The 21697-nt window shown below is 47.6% G+C and overlaps 2 protein-coding genes across 2 annotated transcripts in view; one reads left to right on the forward strand and one right to left on the reverse strand.

The window, feature by feature from the left end:
* Positions 1 to 463: 463 nt before the first annotated feature.
* rangap1b (Ran GTPase activating protein 1b) lies at positions 464 to 12813 on the reverse strand. Its single transcript, XM_035405385.1, has 16 exons — positions 12717 to 12813; positions 11391 to 11510; positions 9795 to 9922; positions 9619 to 9678; positions 9049 to 9228; positions 8500 to 8634; positions 8022 to 8180; positions 7484 to 7597; positions 7058 to 7157; positions 6818 to 6902; positions 5448 to 5586; positions 4999 to 5115; positions 4170 to 4272; positions 2794 to 2882; positions 2106 to 2227; positions 464 to 1578 (listed from the first exon to the last, which is right to left on the reverse strand). Exons 2-16 carry the CDS (start codon positions 11500 to 11502, stop codon positions 1494 to 1496), a joined length of 1728 nt encoding a protein of 575 aa, XP_035261276.1. The 5' UTR covers positions 11503 to 11510; positions 12717 to 12813; the 3' UTR covers positions 464 to 1493.
* Positions 12814 to 14146: 1333 nt separating this feature from the next.
* Positions 14147 to 21697, forward strand: part of zc3h7bb (zinc finger CCCH-type containing 7Bb) — a 16022-nt gene continuing 8471 nt past the window's right edge. Inside the window, 12 exon segments of the mRNA XM_035403887.1 lie at positions 14147 to 14548; positions 15824 to 15884; positions 16175 to 16211; positions 17408 to 17605; positions 18096 to 18254; positions 18919 to 18999; positions 19123 to 19182; positions 19329 to 19371; positions 19526 to 19761; positions 20430 to 20694; positions 21011 to 21081; positions 21622 to 21697. The exon segment at positions 21622 to 21697 is cut by the window's right edge and continues 24 nt beyond it. Of these exon segments, the coding sequence (XP_035259778.1) occupies positions 15826 to 15884; positions 16175 to 16211; positions 17408 to 17605; positions 18096 to 18254; positions 18919 to 18999; positions 19123 to 19182; positions 19329 to 19371; positions 19526 to 19761; positions 20430 to 20694; positions 21011 to 21081; positions 21622 to 21697 (1285 nt within the window). The 5' untranslated portion in view covers positions 14147 to 14548; positions 15824 to 15825.

A 21697-nucleotide genomic window follows, 5' to 3' on the forward strand; every position in this document is an offset into this window, starting at 1 on the left:
ATTGACATGCAAATTTGTTACTTACGTACTTAATTTTGAGCATCTTTACCATTACGCAGATATTAAACGCGGGCTTGCTCCAACGATCTTCTAAAAAAAAACGAATTAAGCCCAATAGGCATCCCCGCAGAAGAAATAGCACGAATACATGCATGCAATATACCTTTCATTTATGTGGTGCACGTTATTTATTCTCATTCACCAGTTTATAACCCTCGCATCCTACCACGACTTTCAATAGGTTTCCAATTCATGTATTCTTTGTGGTAGTGGCAGAAATTCACTTGTAATAAAACTACAAAAGGAAACTAGATAATTGGTAAAAGTAGCGAGTGAATCCAGGCGCCATTTCTTTTAAAATTCCCTTAATATTAAACATCATAATCAATACCTGCGGGAAATTACTAAAACTGTTGCGTGACAACATATTTGAGAGCTCAACAATTGACCACGATACGAAATCTCCATTTAACAAAGTAGTTTTATTTCATTTAAACCCCAAAATTAACATCTCCAAAGACCCCATCCACCATCAGGATAACATGTTTAAAAATATGTAATACAGTACGTTTATCAATGCCAAAAATATTGGTTACAGCAAAAATATCTGTAAATTATTCTTCAGACCAATTTCACACTCTCCAATTTCCCTTTTACTGGCGTCCTGAGTTAGGTTTTGTTCCACATCATAGCAGTATAGTGCTAGCCTAAAACGACTACGTCAATACATTAAAAAATTTATCATGCACTCTTGGGTGACAATCTTGCCCAAGAGTGACTCACGTATTTCACTTAAACTTTACAAATAAATGTTTTTAATAACTTCATTCTGTCACATATGGTAGAAGCCTAAAGGACATTAGGAAATGATTCCTATTCACTCAGAACAACGATTTGACTGTATCTTGGGCAACAGACTATAAGTTAGACTATACATCTTAGAAATTTAAGACTATAATCTTCAAGGGCACCTCCAAATTGGTTATTGTGGTCTTCAAGTCCAAAATAGATCCTCCATCGATACTCTGAACTGATACCATCAGTTCTTATGGCAATATTTTCCACTCCTTGTTTCCACACCAGCCAATCCACTGCGGTTCATCATTTCTACCATGTCCACAGACTGCAAATCAGCAATCCTTCAGTCATTCAGAAGCTTTGCATTTTTGGTCCTAGCTTTTTTTGTTTGTTTTGTTTTGTTTAGTAAAAATCATACGGTGTTCCGGTGGAAGGACTTCATACGGACAGTTTAAAAAAAAGGCTGCCTGCCAAGCGTGAGCCAGCCCCCCCCCCCCCCCCCCAATCCCCACACAGGCAGACTGTGTGTGTGGACAGGCCTGAGGATGTCTGTGTAACAGCGTGCTGATGACGGGGTGGAGCAGCAGGGGTGTGAGTGTGTGTGCGCGTTTAGTCCTGAGAGGCTGACGGTGCCGTGTCCGCCTGGCTGCTCCCTCTGCGTGACGTCGGCAGGGTCCCCCCGTCTGTCCGAAGGATCAGCATTCAGGGCTGATCCTTCTCTCCACCGTGGCCTTGAGCTCACTTCTTGGGCTGGTGCACGAGTCCAAGGCCTTGTTGCTACTGCACACACACAAAAAGAGAAGACACAAACACTAGTAACTGCAGCCAGGCAGACTTGTACTATGTGACACAGAAATAATTTAGGGTCCGGTACATAAAAATATAATTATCTCTGGTAGAAAAAAAAACAAAAACACACAGTATTACTGATACGAAGCACCACTCCTTATGTAGCACCCCTCCAGTACCTTTCCAGATACTTGACAGTGTCAGCAATTTCAGCTACTTTAGTGCTGATAGCTCCCCCTTGTGGATAATCTTCAGACTGCAAAATGTGAGTAAGCTACGCACCATGAGGTGCTTCACATCGAAGATAGAATTTTTTGAATCTTTACATGTCTGAAATACTGGTTGTTTGCTTTTGAGTTGCGACTCATGCCCTAAATTAGTAAACAGGTACTCAAAGATTTAATGTGAGAACACCAAATACAAGTTTTTCTGTTTATTAATATTATTAATAGCCTGACGTCTCGTCAAGAAGCGTGTGCGCAAACACACAGACTGCCCTTACACACGCAAGCCCTTACCTAGACACGAAGTCATCCAGTGCAGCGATGTGGTCCTGGGGGAAGTAGTCCTGCTGCACGGCGTGCTCCAGCGCCACCATGTGGCCAGGCACAATGGCCACAGTCTTTACTCTCTCCTCACTCTTACAGAGGGAGCACACAGTGGGGAAGGGAGAGGGCATTAGTAGGGAAGACTGTGCTTAATTTGGGTTACACTGCTCAACAGAGCTGTAGAAGTGTGGGATAGGATAAGGGTTATCCAAGAGGTGATAGACATGGGTGGGTGATGGGGTGTGGAACGGAAAGCACATATGATTTCAGGAAGGTGAGAAAAAAAGTTTAGTGCATCTGCACGCATGTGCTTTTATGTATGTGTGCGCACGTGCACGGATGTGTATTTCTATATGTATGTGTGTACGCATGTATGTGTATCTGTTTGCATGCATGTTTGTGCATCAGTCCGCACACATCTGCGTTTTTGTCTGCTTGCGTGTGACCATGTGTGTGTGTGTGTGCATCTGCCTACATGCATCTTTGTGTGCGCGCATGCAGGTGTTCGCATCCATTGGGATGCATACATTTCTGTATGCATGTGTGTACATTTGCCTGCATACATGTGCACTTCTGTATGTAACTGTGTGCATACATGCGTGTTTCAGTATGCATGCGCCTGCGCATGCATGTGTGTGTTTCGTCACATATGCGTTACCTTGAGCAGGCCCAGCATCATGAGCAGGGTAGAGATGAAGTTGTATGTCTGGAAGGACGCGCTGGAGAAGGCCTTCTTCAGTAATGCATCTGCAGGGCAGCGATACCATAGAAGTCAGATGCACAGAAGAGACAGAGACAGACTGACACGCACGTGCACACACACACACACACACACACACTAAGGCTGTCAAAAGTGCCATGAAATTGAGTTAGAATATTAGCTTTTGTAATTAGTTAGAGTTCGGATATATTCGAATATCATTTGCCTATAATTCACAAAAATAAGCTGCTTATTGTCAAACGCGTGATGCACGTGACGCTCCCTCTAAACTGGCCTGTGCGTTATTTTCCACAAGCGGGCAGTAGAATAGAGGACATCGGTGAACTTTCATACTAGGTTAGTACATCTAGGGCCTCATTTATAGAATGTATTTTAGATCAACTGTGTGGCGCGTACGTAGAAAATCACGTCAAAGTAGTGATTTATAAAATTTCAACATGACTCGATTTGACCGTGGAAACGGCTGTGGCTCTACATCATGTCTTCACTTGACGGATGCACGGAAGTCCATTTTACAAATGAGCCCCCTGCAGTTTCTATAGCCTAATGCGCAAATGAAGAAAGCATGTTCCCGTGGATGTAATTTGCCACAGCTCGGCATTTATTAATCACAATAATAGGGAAATGATTGTTTATAGGAAATCCCTGTTTATTTCTTAACACAAAAACTATTCAAACGGCTAATACCTGTAGCTTAAAACAACATAAATTACTTACTCTGTTTTGCTTTTTTCACTTCTTTTATCATCCAATTTTATCAAAATCCTCAGAACAGAAAGGAAACAGCCTGCCATGGGGACATTGTTTAGCCTAAATTGTTAGCTGACCAGATCTGTTGAACGAAGTGAAAAAGAGACTGGTTCGCGAGGCTAGCTGACCAATAACGTTAGGTGTCCATGGAGCTGAACGTATCACCGGAGGTTATTGGCAAGGAAAACCAGACGATACACTTGCTCTGGGTCCAGTGCAGAACGTTTTTTATTGACAGAGGAAGTAACGTTAGCACAGGAAATGAACTTCACGTGCATGAACATGATTCGCCATATGAAATTAAAGCCTGCATGTTAATTACAAAACGCGGGATCCAAAACTAATATTCCAATGCTCAAATTTAGGTTCGAACTTAAAAAAAGAAAAGATTTTCGAATAGTTTTCGAACTTTGAATATTTTTTGACAGCCCTAACACACACACACACACGCACAAACACACACACACACACACACACACACACACACACACACACACACACACACACACACACACACACGCACACACACACAAACAGCGCTGCCAGGCTTATCGGCCTCTCACCAACGCTGTCCAGCACAGCCTTCTTTATCTCAGGATCCTCCCTGTACACAGAGGAGATCTTCAGAAAGGCCTCTGCTGTCTGTCCTGCATCTGCTACGTCCACCTGAGGGGGGAGAGGCCCATATCAACCATGAGTGCACCAACCTGTCAGTCTATCAGAGCCCCGCCCCCAGGTGTGTAATCCTCCAATATGAACCTGTCAGTCTATCAGAGCCCCGCCCCCTGGTGTGTGTAACCCTCCAATATGAACCTGTCAGTCTATCAGAGCCCCGCCCCCAGGTGTGTGTAACCCTCCAATTATTAACATGTCAGTCTATCAGAGCCCCGCCCCCAGGTGTGTAACCCTCCAATATGAACCTGTCAGTCTATCAGAGCCCCGCCCCCAGGTGTGTGTAACCCTCCAATATTAACCTGTCAGTCTATCAGAGCCCCGCCCCCTGGTGTGTGTAACCCTCCAATATGAACCTGTCAGTCTATCAGAGCCCCGCCCCCAGGTGTGTAACCCTCCAATATGAACCTGTCAGTCTATCAGAGCCCCGCCCCCAGGTGTGTGTAACCCTCCAATATGAACCTGTCAGTCTATCAGAGCCCCACCCCCAGGTGTGTGTAACCCTCCAATATTAACCTGTCAGTCTATCAGAGCCCCGCCCCCAGGTGTATGTAACCCTCCAATATTAACCTGTCAGTCTATCAGAGCCCCGCCCCCAGGTGTGTGTAACCCTCCAATATTAACCTGTCAGTCTATCAGAGCCCCGCCCCCAGGTGTGTGTAACCCACCAATATGAACCTGTCAGTCTATCAGAGCCCCGCCCCTGCCTCAGTGCCTTACCTGCTGCTCAATGAGGAGGGCCCTCTTGGGCCCCAGTCTGAGCAGCCCCTCAGGGGAGGGCGTGCTGAGGAAGGAGGAGACGTCCAGAGAGAGGGGGGGCGATGCCGAGATGGACACCTGTCCAGAGGACGGGGCAGAGGGGATACAAAGGTCACCTGGTCAGCTTAGGAAGCAAAATGGCTCCAAGTACTCTAGGTAATGTCAAGGACTCTAAGTGGTGTCTATTGTTTAAAGATATTTTAAAGGCTAAAAGAGGTTAAAAACAAGGATTATAACCGAATTACACATCTCAACTTAATACTTGTGCATAGCCAGAGCTGGATTTTGAGAGATTTTAAGCCACATTTGGATCTGACGAAATGGAGCTATATGAGATTTAGCAAGCATCCCTCAGCCAGGACAGGACCCCTCAGGTGTCAGGCTGGCAGAGGGACAGATCTTAATCTCACCCTGCTCTGGGGTTCCTCAGAGCTCACATCTCCCTCACTGGCCTGCTCGGCCTCCTCTTCAGCCTCCTCGTCTTCATCCTCCTCCTCCGCTTCACTCTCACTGCCCTCATCATCATCCTCCGGTTCCCCTTCATCTTCACTGTAGAAAGAGAGAGAGAGAAACGGCTGTGAATGTCAGGAAATGTCAAGTGTTTGCCCTGTTTGCTCAGTTAGAAAGGCTGTCGCATGCATTCAGAACTCCACAGGAAAACAGGGCAGCACCTCAGCAGTGCACCCCAAATAAGCCAAAGCTCCCAGCAGTGTGCTCCAGCGGCGGTGTCAAAAAGACCCAGGGGGGCCACAGTGTCTGCAGGTTTTAGTGGTTTCCTTTCGATCAGCTGCCAAATACGGCCCTCCAGGACTGGAGTCTTTCACCCGTGTCCCAGTTTGGCCTGATGTTAGACAGTGTGCAGGTGGCTCTGTTAGGATGCATGTCCAGCAGTGGGTGCATTTAGCACAGTGAGAGTCAGTGGGTACATTTGACTCAGTGAGAGTCAGTGGGTACATTTGACTCAGTGAGAGACAGTGGGTGCATTTGACTCAGTGAGAGTCAGTGGGTGCATTTGACTCAGTGAGAGACAGTGAGTGCATTTGACTCAGTGAGAGTCAGTGGGAACATTTGACTCAGTGAGAGACAGTGAGTGCATTTGACTCAGTGAGAGTCAGTGGGAACATTTGACTCAGTGAGAGTCAGTGGGTACATTTGACTCAGTGAGAGTCAGTGGGTACATTTGACTCAGTGAGAGTCAGTGGGTACATTTGACTCAGTGAGAGACAGTGGGTGCATTTGACTCAGTGAGAGTCAGTGAGTGCATTTGACTCAGTGAGAGACAGTGAGTGCATTTGACTCAGTGAGAGTCAGTGGGAACATTTGACTCAGTGAGAGACAGTGGGTGTATTTGACTCAGTGAGAGACAGTGGGTGCATTTGACTCAGTGGGTGCATTTGACTCAGTGAGAGACAGTGGGTGCATTTGACTCAGTGAGAGACAGTGGGTGCATTTGACTCAGTGAGAGACAGTGGGTGCATTTGACTCAGTGAGAGACAGTGGGTGCATTTGACTCAGTGAGAGACAGTGGGTGCATTTGACTCGGTGAGAGACAGTGGGTGCGTTTGACTCAGTGAGAGACAGTGGGTGCATTTGACTCAGTGAGAGACAGTGGGTGCATTTGACTCAGTGAGAGACAGTGGGTGCATTTGACTCAGTGAGAGACAGTGGGTGCATTTGACTCAGTGAGAGACAGTGGGTGCATTTGACTCAGTGAGAGACAGTGGGTGCATTTGACTCGGTGAGAGACAGTGGGTGCATTTGACTCAGTGACAGTGGGTACCTCAGTGATCCCAGAAGATCCCCCATGTTCATGCCATCCATGGTGTCCCTCAGTGTTTCACAGCCCTCCTCCCCCAGGCAATTACCTACCGAGCACACACACGCACACAGGACACACACACGCACACAGACACATGCACGCACACACACACACGCACACGCACACACACGCAACGTTACTCTCGGCCCATCTGAAACAGAGCTCACGCAGTGCAGGTGACAGATTTCGGGGCTGCTTTACCGTTCAGGTCCAGTTTCTCCAGGTGGGGTTTGTCCTGTACGGCCCGCGCCACCGCCAGCGCTGCGTCCTCCGCTACCTCCCCAAAGGACAGGTTCAGCTCCTGCACAGACACGGGACACACAACACTGCACTTAAAGTGTGTGTAAATGTAAATGCGTGTGTGTGTGTATGTGTGTGTGTGTGTGTGTGTGTGTGTGTATGTGTGTGTGTGTGTGTGTGTATGTATGTGTGTGTGTGTGTACGCATGCTTGTGTTTGTGTGTGTGTGTGTGTGTGTGTGTGTCTGTGTGTGTCTGTGTGTCTGTGTGTCTGTGTGCATGTGTGTGTGTATGCGTGTTTGTGTGTGTCTGTGTGTGTGTGTGTGTGTGTGTGTGTGTGTGTGTGTGTGTACGGGCAGGTAAAGAGGGCGGGTGTATCTTAATGATACCTTGAGAATGGGCAGCCCCTCCCTCAGGGACTCTGCGATGGCGACCGCTCCCTCAGAACGCACCAGACAGTCCCCGAAATTCAGCACCTGGATGCTGCGAAGGTGCTTCAGGGCCTGAGGGGGGCGGGGACACACACACACCGGACACTGGGGTTAGCACCGTACCGTACAAAGCCAACCGGCCCCGGCACAGAGAGAGCTCTGTGCAGAGAAACGCTGTGCTCCAGCACAGGGAGAAACAGCATCTGAGCCACGGACCCCAGCGCTGCACCACATGCCCCTTATACCCAGGCTCAGTGCCATTATCACCATCACAGGATACGGCACGAACATGCCGAAAGTGACATCACATGATTCAATTGGCCATTTCTGCAGCATTAAATCATAGTCATCATGACACTATGAACAGCTGAATCCAAGCTATTAACAATGTCAAATACTGGTTCATCACAGAGTGCAGTGTGTGCTGTACAGTAGACTTCATAGTGCACAGAGTGCAGTATGGTGGTTCAGTGTAGAGTTGTGACGCCTGCCGCACCTTGGCCATGGCGATGGCGCCCTTCTTGGTGAAGGTGTTGTCGTTGAGGTTGATGACGCGCAGGTGGGGGTTCTGCTGCATGGCGGTGGCCAGCGCGGTCACCCCTGGGTGGTTGATGCCGTTCTGGGGCATGTGGATCTCCTCCAGACTGCCCATCAGCTGTGGAGGAAAGGACCGTCAATCTGGCCTGTCTATGAGCAAATTACACAGCAAAACAAAGCAGAAACCAAACCTGCTCTGCGTATCCAGGAGCCTGATGTTTACTACATTCACTTCTACTTTCAGGGCGGGTCAAAATACAAGCCGCTGCCCTCAAAGATAAAATTATGGAGGCAAAAATTAGCCCCAAAGTCAACTGGGCAATGTCCTACCCTGGTGTGTGTGTATGTGTGTGTGTGTACAGATGAGTATGATTATGCAGCATGCAATGCTCAGTGATTGGTCAGGAGCTGGCTGAGGTCACATCAGTGTCCAATACCGTGAAAGCTTTGGCCAGGGCTGTGGCTCCCTCATTCTCCAGCCGGTTCCTGCCAGCGATGAACACCTTCAGCCTCAGGGGGGCGCCCACCGCACACGACTGCTTGTGGCACTCCGTCAAGGCTGCGGCAAGGATCTGCCAACGCACACACATGCGCACACGCACACGTCACTAGCCGACATAGACCCCTGAATAAAAAAACACTGAGGTCCAACAGTGGTTTCTTGAACACCACACCTAGGCTGATATTTGAAAGAAAAGTGAGCAAAGCACAGTCTGCTCATACACTAGAACCAAACAGTCAGACGCTCTCACATAAATGGCCGCAAACAGAAAAAGGCAGTCACAGATGACCACAACATCTCAGTGACTGTACACAACTACTGAAAGCAACACAAGTTATGTACAGACAGAAACTGAAAATGCAGTGAACACAGAAATAAACAGTAACTGTCTGCTGTTCCTATGAGATACTTAACGGTCATTAAACCAGGGCCCCCGCACTGCATGCCTACCCTGCCCCCTCACACCCGGCTCCTCCCCACTCACCTTTCCCCCTCCAATCCCCATGCCACAGTTGTTCAGCCGCAGTTCTCGCAAGGTGTGACAGGTGGCGCTTTTGAGCAGCGGCTCGATGGCCTTCACTCCGTCGGGTCCGAACGCGTTATCGCTCAGGTCCAGCTCGGTCAGGCAAGCCCCGGCCGCCATCAGCGCATTGCCCAGAGAGCTCTGAGGAGAGGAGCAAGGGATTCGGCTCAACACAACCCAGGCTGATAATTACGCTCCAGGGTCATGTAGAAAACTTAAAACACAGCTGTGTGCTTTCAACGGCATTCAACTCCTAACATACGAAGGGAAAAACTAAGAAAACCATGTACATGAATATGTATGTAGTGTATTAATCTACAGCACTGAATTAACATTTAGAATCAATGCACTGACATTTTGATGATGCAAAAAAGTTAACAGGAGGCTAAAAAAATTTCAAAATACATTATTCCCTTTACATTTGGCAGGTGATGGAACAGTTTATCATACACCATTACAGAAAAGCTTCGAACTGTGAACCTGGGGGCAGATGCACAAACAGTCCAGCAGAGGGCAGCAGCGACTACTCACCAGAGCTGGAGGGATCTCCGAGCGCAGACGGCCTGTGAACATGTCACTCCAGTAGCAGCGCTGACGGAGAGGAGAGAAGACAGGAAAGAGAGGTTAAGGGGACCCGGTGTGAATGGACAGTAACGATGGCATTAAGGCAGCATTAAAAGGCCCGTGCTGCTTGCTGGGGCCAGTACCTGCAGCTGACTCCTGCTCTCCAGGGCCTTGGCGATGACCCTCGCCGCCTCCACACCAATCGTGTTCCCCTCCAGCCGCAGTGCCTGCAGATCCGGGAACTCCTCCATCTCCCGCGCCAGCTTCTCCGCTGAACAGAGACGGAGAGATGCAGTGGGCATGGAGACGGACAGATGCAGTGGGCATAGAGACGGACAGATGCAGTGGGCATAGAGACGGACAGATGCAGTGGGCATGGAGACGGAGAGATGCAGTGGGCATAGAGACAGAGAGATGCAGTGGGCATAGAGACGGAGAGATGCAGTGGGCATGGAGATGGAGAGATGCAGTGGGCATGGAGATGGAGAGATGCAGTGGGCATGGAGATGGAGAGATGCAATGGGCATGGAGATGGAGAGATGCAGTGGGCATGGAGACGGAGAGATGCAGTGGGCATGGAGATGGAGAGATGCAATGGGCATGGAGACAGAGAGATGCAGTGGGCATGGAGACGGAGAGATGCAGTGGGCATAGAGACGGAGAGATGCAGTGGGCATAGAGACAGAGAGCTGCAGTGGGCATGGAGACAGAGAGATGCAGTGGGCATAGAGACGGAGAGATGCAGTGGGCATGGAGACAGAGAGATGCAGTGGGCATGGAGACAGAGAGATGCAGTGGGCATGGAGACAGAGAGATGCAGTGGGCATAGAGGGAGAGATGCAGTGGGCATGGAGACAGAGAGATGCAGTGGGCATAGAGACGGAGAGATGCAGTGGGCATGGAGACAGAGAGATGCAGTGGGCATGGAGATGGAGAGATGCAGTGGGCATAGAGACAGAGAGATGCAGTGGGCATGGAGATGGAGAGATGCCGTGGGCACAGAGACAGAGAGATGCAGAGATGCAATGGGCATGGAGATAGAGTGATGCAGTGGGCACAGAGACGGAGAGATGCAGTGGGCATGGAGATGGAGAGATGCAATGGGCATAGAGACAGAGAGATGCAGTGGGCATAGAGACGGAGAGATGCAGTGGGCATGGAGACAGAGAGATGCAGTGGGCATGGAGACAGAGAGATGCAGTGGGCATGGAGATGGAGAGATGCAGTGGGCATAGACGGAGAGATGCAGTGGGCATAGAGATGAGAGAGATGCAGTGGGCATAGAGACGGAGAGATGCATGGGCATAGAGACAGAGAGATGCAGTGGCATAGAGACGGAGAGATGCAGTGGCATGGAGACAGAGAGATGCAGTGGGCATGGAGACAGAGAGATGCAGTGGGCATGGAGACGAGAGATGCAGTGGGCATAGAGACGGAGAGATGCAGTGGGCATGGAGACGGAGAGATGCAGTGGGCACGGAGACGGAGTAGAGAGGGGCACAGAGACGGAGAGATGCAGTGGGCATGGAGACGGAGAGATGCAGTGGGCATGGAGATGGAGAGATGCAATGGGCATGGAAACGCCAGGCAATGCCTCTCAACAAAGCCATAATGCTTCTAAAATGGCGTGCGTCTGCCATAATGGGCAGTACTGCTGATCAACACTTCAGTGTAGACAGCTGGCTGGTAGCTGCACGCCAGCACACGTGTGTCTGCATGCAGGGAGGCGTGAATCTCACCAGACTCCGCAGTGTCCAGCTTCAGCCCCTGGCCCTTGTAGCTTAGCTCCCCGTCATCCACGCAAGTCTTGGCCAGCGATTCGGCCAACTGGGCAACATCATCTGAAGCCATCGGTTCACCTGTGACAGACGCACAAATCCACCTTACATCATTTCACACAGTGCCAACATGAGACGTGCTGTAGTATCTCACTCAGGTCAGAAACACACAGCTCTTCTGGCTGCTTCCTGTTCTAATGTTCCATACTTTTGTAGCTAGTTGTACACACAAGCTGTGTGAATGCTTTCATTACAACCCCCCATACAGAAACAAGTAATCAAGAGCAGTAATACCATATTGCTTCGCTGATTCATTAAGGTTAACGTTCATATTTGTTGGTATGTGACTGACCAGTATAATGTTAACAGGGATGACGGATTTAGATTTTTAAAGTAAGTAAATTAGACTGCTCAGGGCGTATACAGCGAGCTCGTTGAATTATCATTACCTCGTTACCGTTAATTGGTGGAAATTGAACTACAGTTAGCTAAGTGTTAGCTTCCAGCCGTGCAGTTTTTATAATTTAAACCTTAATATTCAGAGCTATTGGGTCGTTAGATAGCACCTGTTGCTGGACATCAATTACAAATTCGATGCTGAAAAGTAGTTAACGACAGTGAAACAGCAACCTGATTGCTGGGTTCAGTGCCATAGGTGCAGGCCGCGAATCAGGTGCAGCGCGTGAATCAAAGGTTTTTTAAACGTCCCCTTCGGTGGTGACGCAGTTTTGCCTCGTCCGAAACACGCTGTTTAAATTAGAAAATGAGTCGACGGGTAGAAACTTTCTTTCTCTTTATATAACATTGTTGTATACATTTACATAGAAAATAATAATAGGAGACTGTAGAACAGTGTCGTCTATATCATCTCATATCAAGATTATTAAATTATTAGTTAGCTGGCTAGCTAGGATATCTGCTTGGCGGGGATGCTGATGTTAGCCAAACAACAACCTAATCGAACTAGCCGGCTATCTAGAGAGTATCGTTACATAATAACCGACAGTTAGCGCCAGACAAAGAGATAAAAAGCGAGCAGCTGGAGAAAATAACTGTTATTTTGGTTATTTTACTTCGTGGATAAGACGGGAACGGCCTCAGAACATGCACTTCCGCTTAGATACCGGTTACGTCGCCTATCTCTGTATTATTTAAAAAAATAATAATAATACTAATAATTATAAATAATTAAAACACATAAGAGGCGGAAATGTACAAGATGATCAAAGTCCAGATTTAATAAATAGTAGCTTATAAAGAGCCGGTGGTTAAGAATTAAATAGTTACCAGTAACAACAGCGTTGTTTGCCTACGATTGTTTCAGAACAAACTTCTCTCCTTTCTTGTCATGCATGCCTCCTCCCGCTCATAACTGCCTGTGACGTCAACAAATTTGAACCACTCCGGGCCCTTCCACTTGGGGTCCTGGTTCTTGTAGTTTTTAACTCCAGTTTTTACAGTTGTGCACGGGTGGAAAACAAGTGACCCTTTCCATGTACAAATCACTGTAAATTTAGCTACTTCAATATGTGCAAAATGGATGTGGTCAGCAAGAAATAACACGAGACAAGTTCTTGAAACTCCTACAGGAAAACCAGCAATAATTTATGCCCACAAGTTTGACGACTAAAGTGAACATTGGATGAAATGCCAAAACGAAACAAAAATGAAGTGTGGAAAAGTATGTATTCAAAAAAGCAAATGACAAATAGATGAACCTGTTTTACATTAAAGTTTGCTTAAGTTTATGTTTTAATTGCATCGCAAGACAAGCATTGTCTAGCCAATATTGTTATTATTTTTAAGTTAATCATTTAACCAGATTCCAAAATACTTGTAGGAGGGAACTCATTAAATTTGAAGGGCATTTTTGGTATATAATTCCAGGCCTGTAGGGTAATTTTTGCAGGCCCTAGAGAATAGCATGTGTTTGGTTACATCTGCATTAAAGTTTATAACAGCCTTTTGTTATTGCAGTAAATGTTTGCTGGAGGTTTAATAGAGCCTGTGTCACAGGGAAGGCAGCAACATACAGCACCATATCATCAGCATAAAAATACAATTTGCTATTTCTTATGTTAAAACCAATATCATTAATATGCAATGTAAAAAGCATTGGACCTAAAATGGAGCCCTGTGGAACTCCTTTTGTAATTGAAGAAACTGCAACTGGATACTATGAGCTACTATACAGTACATTGAGATCTATCTGTAAGGTGATTTTGGAACCAACGGCAGGACACCTATGTAATAACAAAGAATTTTAAAAATGCTGGCCATGTACACTGGTGGGATATAGGCTTTTACTCCATGTGAGAAAACAGTATATTAAGTTAGCATACTTGATATGAACTTTAATTATACTTCAAGTATTCTTAAGTACAAAATAGTATACTTCAGGAATACTTCAGAAAACTATTTTGCACATGGAACAGATAGGTTCCCGCTTCACTCATATAGATTGTAGTGCAAGATCATACAGCGTCTTGCGTATCTTACTTAAGCAGTTTTCTGTTTTGCTGTACTTATTAATGCAGTACAGCCATTTGGAACAATTTAATTATATTGCTAATATTTTACGACTTGGTCGCTCACTATCAGAAAGTCGTAGAGAATCACCAGAGCCCCACCAGCAATTTGTTTCTATTGAGTATGAGTCACTGGGCACTTGTGTCGCTGCCGCTGCGCACAGTACCCTAATCACATTTACCATAACTGAGCTCAACAGAATCTCTGGAGGTCTCGAAGATTTAGTAAATTCGAGTAATTAAAAAAAAAAGTGGTCCCAAATGTTCAATACAGGCCAGGTCGCAATGTAGTGTTGGCACGACGCTAAAATCTCCCTTGCTGAAAATTCATTAAACTTGTCTCTCTTTAGGGCCGGGCAGGGGGTGTGCTTCCGACAAACTTGAGCGCAACTAGCTAAAGAGAACAGAAAGTAAAAACTCACATGTTCCGTCCGCAGTTGCCTCTGGAACCCGATCAGGCGGTGAATCCGAAATTATGACACTGGGCGATTAAAGGGAAAGAAATCTGTACCGTGCAAAGGGTATTTTCAACCGACTGTAAAGAACTCTCCGGTTGCTAGCAAGTTAGCTAGCCGAAGACGGTTGTTTGAGGTAGGTGGAAAGCTAGCGTAGCTAGCTACAGGTTGTGCTAGACTGTACATGAACGCGAATTACTGATATTATAGTTTTCTTGCTAGCTAATGGAACTGGTTATTGATTGAAGGAAATACCTCTGATGTACGACTTTCGGTTTCGTCAGCTAAGCTTTAGATAGCCATTGCATTGAGTACAACGTAACAGCTAGCTGCTCGTTAACTGTGCATGAGAGTACCTTGCTGAATCAGTTAGCTCGGTTCTAGTTGGATAACTGCATGAGGGAATTGGATAACAAGCTAGATTATATGGCTATCTGTGATACTCAATAATTAGAAAACGGCAAAATAAATAGGCAATGACGTTCTGATACAGTGTTATTTTCTATTTGTCAGCAATGTTTACATTTAGCTAGAAGGGCAACAGCGCTGGTACGTCTTGGTAAACAATCACAAATTTGACATGATAATTTGCTAACATTAGCTTACTAACTAGCTAACTTTTGTATTACCGTAATTTGCATACCGACGACACCAGAAATCGTATGATTATGTTGGGCCAACATGTATGAGGTGGTTATTATTGGTAAGCATTATATTGATAGCTACTACCGGAAGTACTGAGAGTTTTCGAGCGGTTAATAGAGTTGCCCACCGTCGTCTTATTTTACGCGAGTTCGGGGATGGAATATGGAAGGCTTGTAGGCCAAAAATGGACGAAAGTTCAAGTGTGTCAAATCCACGCGTAGTCATGCAGCTAGCGAGAATTATATCTCTAACGCTAAATCCGGAGTTGATTATTTTCGATGCCGTGTATCACTCTATTTTCATAGTGTTTGCCAGTTAACTAGCCATAGCTAAAGCCTGGATCCAAGACGAATTCACTTAACGCAGGTCGTTCTAACTACTCTGCTTAAAACAGGTCATTCAGGTTTCAGGAAAAAATGCATGGATTCACACGCGAACCCATGAGTAATACACTAGCTATTAACCTTAGCAGTAAAAATAGAAAGTTCTGTTCCCTACCATTAGTTGTGCTGCTAACTATATACCTACTTTAGGTAGCTGTGTCGAAATGCTTAACTAGCGCATTTTTCACGTTAACTTGCTGGATAACTTGGATAATGTTCTAACTAGCTGTAACAGTGAATAATAAAATAAACGTAGGGTTAACTATATCTTTCGGTGTCATTAGGGCTCGTGATGACAGTGTAAATAGTGTGGAATGTAATAAACGCGTGCTATTCTAAGTTTGAACATCAGCTAATTGATTAACTTCCGTCCTTGGGTACAGGCATGGATTTGGAGCGACAGAAGCGTAAGGAAGACATCCAGAAAGCCCTGGGATTCATACAGTGAGGACACGCATCTTATTCCCCACCTTGTCACACTGTCTTCAAATGCTGGTTTCGCAAAAACTGTCTACCAACCAAACCAAGCTACATTGAGACTTCCTCATTTTTGTTTTGGTTATACTTAAATAATTAATTTTCAGTTTGTATAATAAAAAGCCTTTAAACGTGAATTTGGATTGAGAGAAAAAATGCTGTATGTGTGTGTTTGTGAGGCATCCCTAACTCAGAAACTGGCTTCAGGATATGAAGTGTAAAAAGTTGTTGAAGTTGTTTGTCTTGTGTGCCCTCAGGTCATCTTTGCCATTCCCAGATCCAGAAAATTATGAGGTATTTTCCCTACATGCTGTACATGGCTGCACTTCAATCTGTACTTATGCTCATTTACGTGGTCGTCACCAATTTCCAGAGTGACCTATGCTGCATAGACCAGGGCTGCCCAACCCCCTTACTGCAGATCTACTGTCCTGTAGGTTTTCACTCTAACCCTAATGAAGCACACCTTATTCAACAGATAGAGGTCTCCTTCAGCTGCTAATTAGTAGAATCATGTGTGTCAAATTAAGGTTGAAATTAAAACCTACATGAGGGTAGATCTTCAGGAACAGGATTGGGCAGCCCTGCTGTAGACTGGGGAAGGGGGTTTTGTGGCACCCTCGAAATGACAATGGCACTCAGACTTATGAGGGTAACCCTTTCATAGTCTTTCTATGCTATACACCAGTTCACCTTAATTCTCTCCTCTGTGTCTGAGTCTGCTTTGCTCCGCCCACTTCTCTTTGTGTAGAATCTGTCATATTTACTTCCGTACTCAAAACAGCCTGTGATTTCATCTGCATGGAATGAATGCAGTCATGGCAGGGGTGTCAAACTGAGATTTTGGATTGACTGGCCTGTTTATTTCTGTGCGTGTGCACGCACATTTGTTTCATTTTGTTTTTCCTTAATGGTCCATTCCACTTTTTGAGTTTCTTTGTTTGGATTTCTTTTAAGCATTGTATAGTTTTCTTTTGTTGCAATGCAAATTGTTGTTTGTCAGGTTAATATTTGACTTTGACTATAAAAGGCCTTCTGTGCCTTCGTAGTCCTGCGAGTAACACGGATGTTGGACTCAACTGCACGCCCTGCTTCGTGATTGCACTGTAATGTAATTACCATTGATTAACTGGGCTGTGTGAATTTCCACCAATGCTCTTACCAGAATGCAGCACAGTGAAATGTCTTGAGTGCAAGATGCTTGTGTAGCGTGCTCTGGTTTGTCGTTTCATTTAATACGCGGAATGTAGGAGTTGATTCGGCTAAATCGAGAACGGAGGCTGAAGGGAAGGATATGCAGACCGTCTGAGTCTGACAGTCCTCTGAGGATGGATGCGGAAAAAATAAAAACTCCCTTACTTCCCCTGGTTATTAGGCCTTTCCCCTCTTCCCTCGCTGTCCCTCCATCTCCTTTGTGCTGATATAATGAACTATAACGAACATGTTTTTTTTCCCCTCTTTCCCGTCCGTCTGACTCCTCTCTGCCGCAGCTCTTTCTCACGCAGCTGGTGTGCAACCTGCTGGATGAGGGGAACACGGTTTTTCGGGACGGGGACTTCCGGCAGGCGGCGGTGCATTACAGCGAGGGGGTGAGCGTGGCGCGCTACGCGCAGACGGAGGCGCTGGTCATCCCGCCGGGGCTGCTGGAGAGCCTGTATGTGAACCGGGCCGCCGCGCACTACGACATCGTGAGTCACTCCAGCGCCGCTTAGCGTCACGTCTGCCGCGCGCTTGAGCTCGGTGCAGAGAAAGTAGCAAAAGGTCAGAGACAAGTAACCTGTGCTTGAAATAAGTGAGCTTGTCTCGCTCTCTCACTGTGGGTTATGATACCCTTACATGCTGTCTTATGTTCATGCATCAGCTACCTGCTGCCTCGCTGCTGTGTGCTTAGCCCAGGGCTGCCCAGCCCTGTTTCTGGAGATCTACCATCCTGTAGGCTGTTTAATGAAGCACACCTCATTAAACAGCTAGAGATCTCACTGAGCTGCTAATTAGTGGAATCATTTGTGCCAGAGTAGGGTTGGAATGGAAACCTACAGGATGGCAGATCTCCAGGGACAGGGCTGGGTTTGCCCTGGCTTGGCCTCTTTTGGCTGCGTGAAGACCGCGTGTCCGTTCAGGTGCTCGCCAGCAGGTGGCGCTGGCTCACTCACACACACGCTTGCGCGTGCCTTGCAGGGGGAGTACGAGCGGGGCGTGCAGGACTGCGACAGCGCGCTGGCCGTGTGCGAGGGCAGCCGCAGGGCCCTGTACAGGAAGGCGCTGTGCCTGCGGGAGCTGGGCCGGCTGAAGGAGGCCTACGAGTGCGGCACCGGCTGCCTGCTCATCACGCCGCACGTAAGTGGGGGCTGGGGGGGCGTGGGCCAGGGGGGCGGGGCCAAAGGGGCAGTGGGCGGGGGGTGGGGGGCAGTGGGGCGTGGGGTGGCGACCGGGGGTCGGGACCGGGGGTCGAGGGGGCGAAGGCCTCTCACTCTGACTTTCGCTGTGGACTGGGAATGTGAAAAGCTCTCCCAGCGTGCATCAGTGCGTCTCGTTTCAGATGTGTCTAGTTGCATGCTAGTATACTGAGTGCAGCCCACTTATTGGCAGCTTCCAATCGGCACAGTAACCGCCTTCCAGTAATGCCTGCGAAGGCTCAATCCGCTGTGTCCCGAGAGTGTTATTTACATTTGTCGTTCGGTCTAGTACTGATACTTTGAATGTAATCTGTCTCAAATTTTTAAAAAAGTATCCTTCAAGGATGCCTGTCTGAGTGCGTGTGCAACGATGGAACAGGCCCACAATTACTGCCGAGCGTTCTGCGTTGGGGGTGGAATGGGGAATGAGAAGTTGTTTTAAATAACCCAGGGGACACGAGTGAGAGAATTTTGTAAATTTTAGTTTGACAATATGCAAATATGCAGCCATTTGCCAATAAAATGTTTCCTAGTGCTGGCGAACCTGCCGGTGTGATTTTATTATTACGCAACTGTGTTTTTAATGGCTGCTCGTTCCATCGCAGGACAGGCAGGTGAGCGATCTGGCCCAGGACCTGGCCAATAAACTGGGGCTAAAGATCCGCAAAGCCTACGTCAGCCCACAGGTGAGCTCCCTCCTCCTCTCTTTCCTTCGTTCCGTCACATCCCTTCTTTGAATGCAGAGCCTTTGGCTTTTCCTCCCCCCCCTTACCCAGTCGCTCTTCATTCTGTGTTTGATGTTTTCACAGACGGAGCCTGCCACAGCCGTAGGAGAAAGCAATGGAGACACGGCGCCCCCTACAGCAGAGGCACGTACTGCAGCCTTGAGGGAATTGCTGCTCTTTCTGTTAATACTGTGAATGTGGTGCTGGGACTGACAGTTGAATGTATCTTGAGACCTGAATGCATTTGCGGTCAGTATTCATGAAACTTTTTTTTTTTTTTTCTCTCACAGATGGCTGCTAATGGTCTGGACTCTTTAAATGGCATTTCAACAGGTATTACGTCAGCCACGTAACTGTGAAGGATTCATATTTTATCAACGATTGGTTTAAATGTGCTATGGAGTGGGTCGTACTGACTGCCCTCCTCCTCTTCCTGTCCTTCTCTCTTCTCTTCCTCCTTCTCTCTTCCGTTCGCTCTCCCTCTCAGTGGATTTGAGCAGCGCCCAGTGCATCCCCGCCCCCTTGGCCACGCCCATTCCCGTCAGCGACGAGCAGTCGCCCACCTCCGTGGCCCCCCAGGACCTCCCGGAGAGCCCGTGCCAGGGCCTGCCGCGGGTGCCGTACTCCGTGCCGGTGTCGGAGCACCTGGAGGAGTGTGAGGTCATCAGCGGCCAGATGGACGGCCTGCTGGACTGCCTCTCTAAGGGCGCAGAAGTCAGCGTGGTGAGTGGGAGTTCTGAGCATGCTCAGACTGATACATGGATGGTATTTGATGGGGTTGTCACTGGTTGTTAGAAGTACCTCACTGCTGCTGAAACCATACAGTGAGTAGGAATCGACAGCAAGAGATTCAAAACCATTTTTAATTGGATGTTAGATACTGGATAATTGAAAGTTTTGTTTAGAGAATTATTTATCTTTTAGAGAGGCCACACCACACAAAAAAGTTAGCTGGCCACAATCAATCACTCACATGATTAGCTGAATTTTCATCTCTTGAATGTAAATGGATGGCACTAATGTTGTAGCATTGAAGGGTTCGCTGGGCGCTGGGAAAGATGAGCTGCAGTTAAGCATTAGGCTGAACGTTCTCCTCGTGTCCTATGAGCAATCGCATGGCTGCGCTGGCCGGCAGCAGATGCTGTTTTAACATGCGTCCCGTTGTGCTCTGTTAAGCTGTAACATCCAGCCGTTACTCCTTCCACCGGCTCCTGTGTCTGACGCATCTTCCTCCCCTCTCTCCGTCCCTGTCCCTGTCCCCTCCTCTGTCCCTGTCCCTGCCCCCTGTCTCTGTCTCTGTCTCTGTCTCTGTCCCTGTCCCTCTCCCTCTCCCTCTCCCTCTCCCTGCCCCTGTCCCTCTCCCTGTCCCTCTCCCTGTCCCTGTGGTCTAGCCTGTGCAGGGCGCCATCCCCACCAACCTGCCCAACACGGCGCTGTGCCTGCGCTCGCCCTACGTGTCCAGCCGGCCCCACGCCCCCTCGTCCCCCCAGCCCCCCGCCCTCTTCTCCGGCTCCGTGGAGTCCTACGGCGGCCGGGGCGCGGGCGACACCTCCACGCAGGCGCTGGACGCCATCGACCCCTACGGCCCCGGGGCGGGCACGGCGTGCACGGGCGGAGCCGGGGGGCTGGACTCCCTGTCTGAGTTCACCATGCCGGGTGAGTAGGGGGCGGGAAGCGCCCGCTCATTTTGGGTTTTCTCTCCTCCATTTTGACTTGCTGGTTGAGCCTCTTAAAGTGCTTAAAGACACAGATTTTTACTACAAAGGCACCTGTTTTTGGTTTTCCCAAAGCTTATAGTTCTAAATAAACTGAATACAGGGATGAGTCTGGCTTTTCAGTAAAATATAAAGAATGCAAACCTCATGGTTACTAAGGTCTGTTGTAAGAACTCATGACCGCCTATAACCTTTGTCCTTGACTGTCCTCGGCTTGGTTGGTAACTTGACAAAGTTTGCCATTTTGTTTTCTTCAGGAGGAAGAATTTCTCACAATTTCATCCCTGGACTTCGTAATCACAACTCCTCCCACACTGTGAGCAAGCAGGTCTACCACTTTATTTTGGGTGATAAACTGTGTGTGTAATGATAAACATATTTACGTATTTCCATGGGATTATATGTATGCACGTGGTCTCATTTCTAATTTAATAGCTCATATATAAATCTAGCGTAGTACATCCTGTTACAGTCTGGGTGAACGCAGTTCAGTGTTGGTATCTCAGTTGGTGATGTCTCAGTAGGTGTCATGCGTGCACGTGTAGGATTTTAATCTTATGCAGGGTGTATTTGTATCTGTTTGTGTCTGTGTGTTCACTCTCTCTCCTCCTCCCTGTGGTGTGTAGGATTTTAGTCTTATGCAGGGTGTGTGTGTATCTGTTTGTGTCTGTGTGTTAACTCTCTCTCCTCCTCCCTGTGGTGTGTAGGATTTTAGTCTTATGCAGGGTGTGTATGTATCTGTTTGTGTCTGTGTGTTCACTCTCTCTCCTCCTCCCTGTCGTGTGTAGGATTTTAGTCTTATGCAGGGTGTGTATGTGTCTGTTTGTGTCTGTGTGTTAACTCTCTCTCTCCTCCCTGTGGTGTGTAGAACAGCCCAGCTGGCACCAACCTCTCCCTGCTCTCTCGAAACCCCCTGGCGGCCACTCACGAGTTCCGACAGGCGT

This window comes from Anguilla anguilla, chromosome 2, assembly GCF_013347855.1.
Source record: "Anguilla anguilla isolate fAngAng1 chromosome 2, fAngAng1.pri, whole genome shotgun sequence".
NCBI classification, from domain to species: domain Eukaryota; kingdom Metazoa; phylum Chordata; class Actinopteri; order Anguilliformes; family Anguillidae; genus Anguilla; species Anguilla anguilla.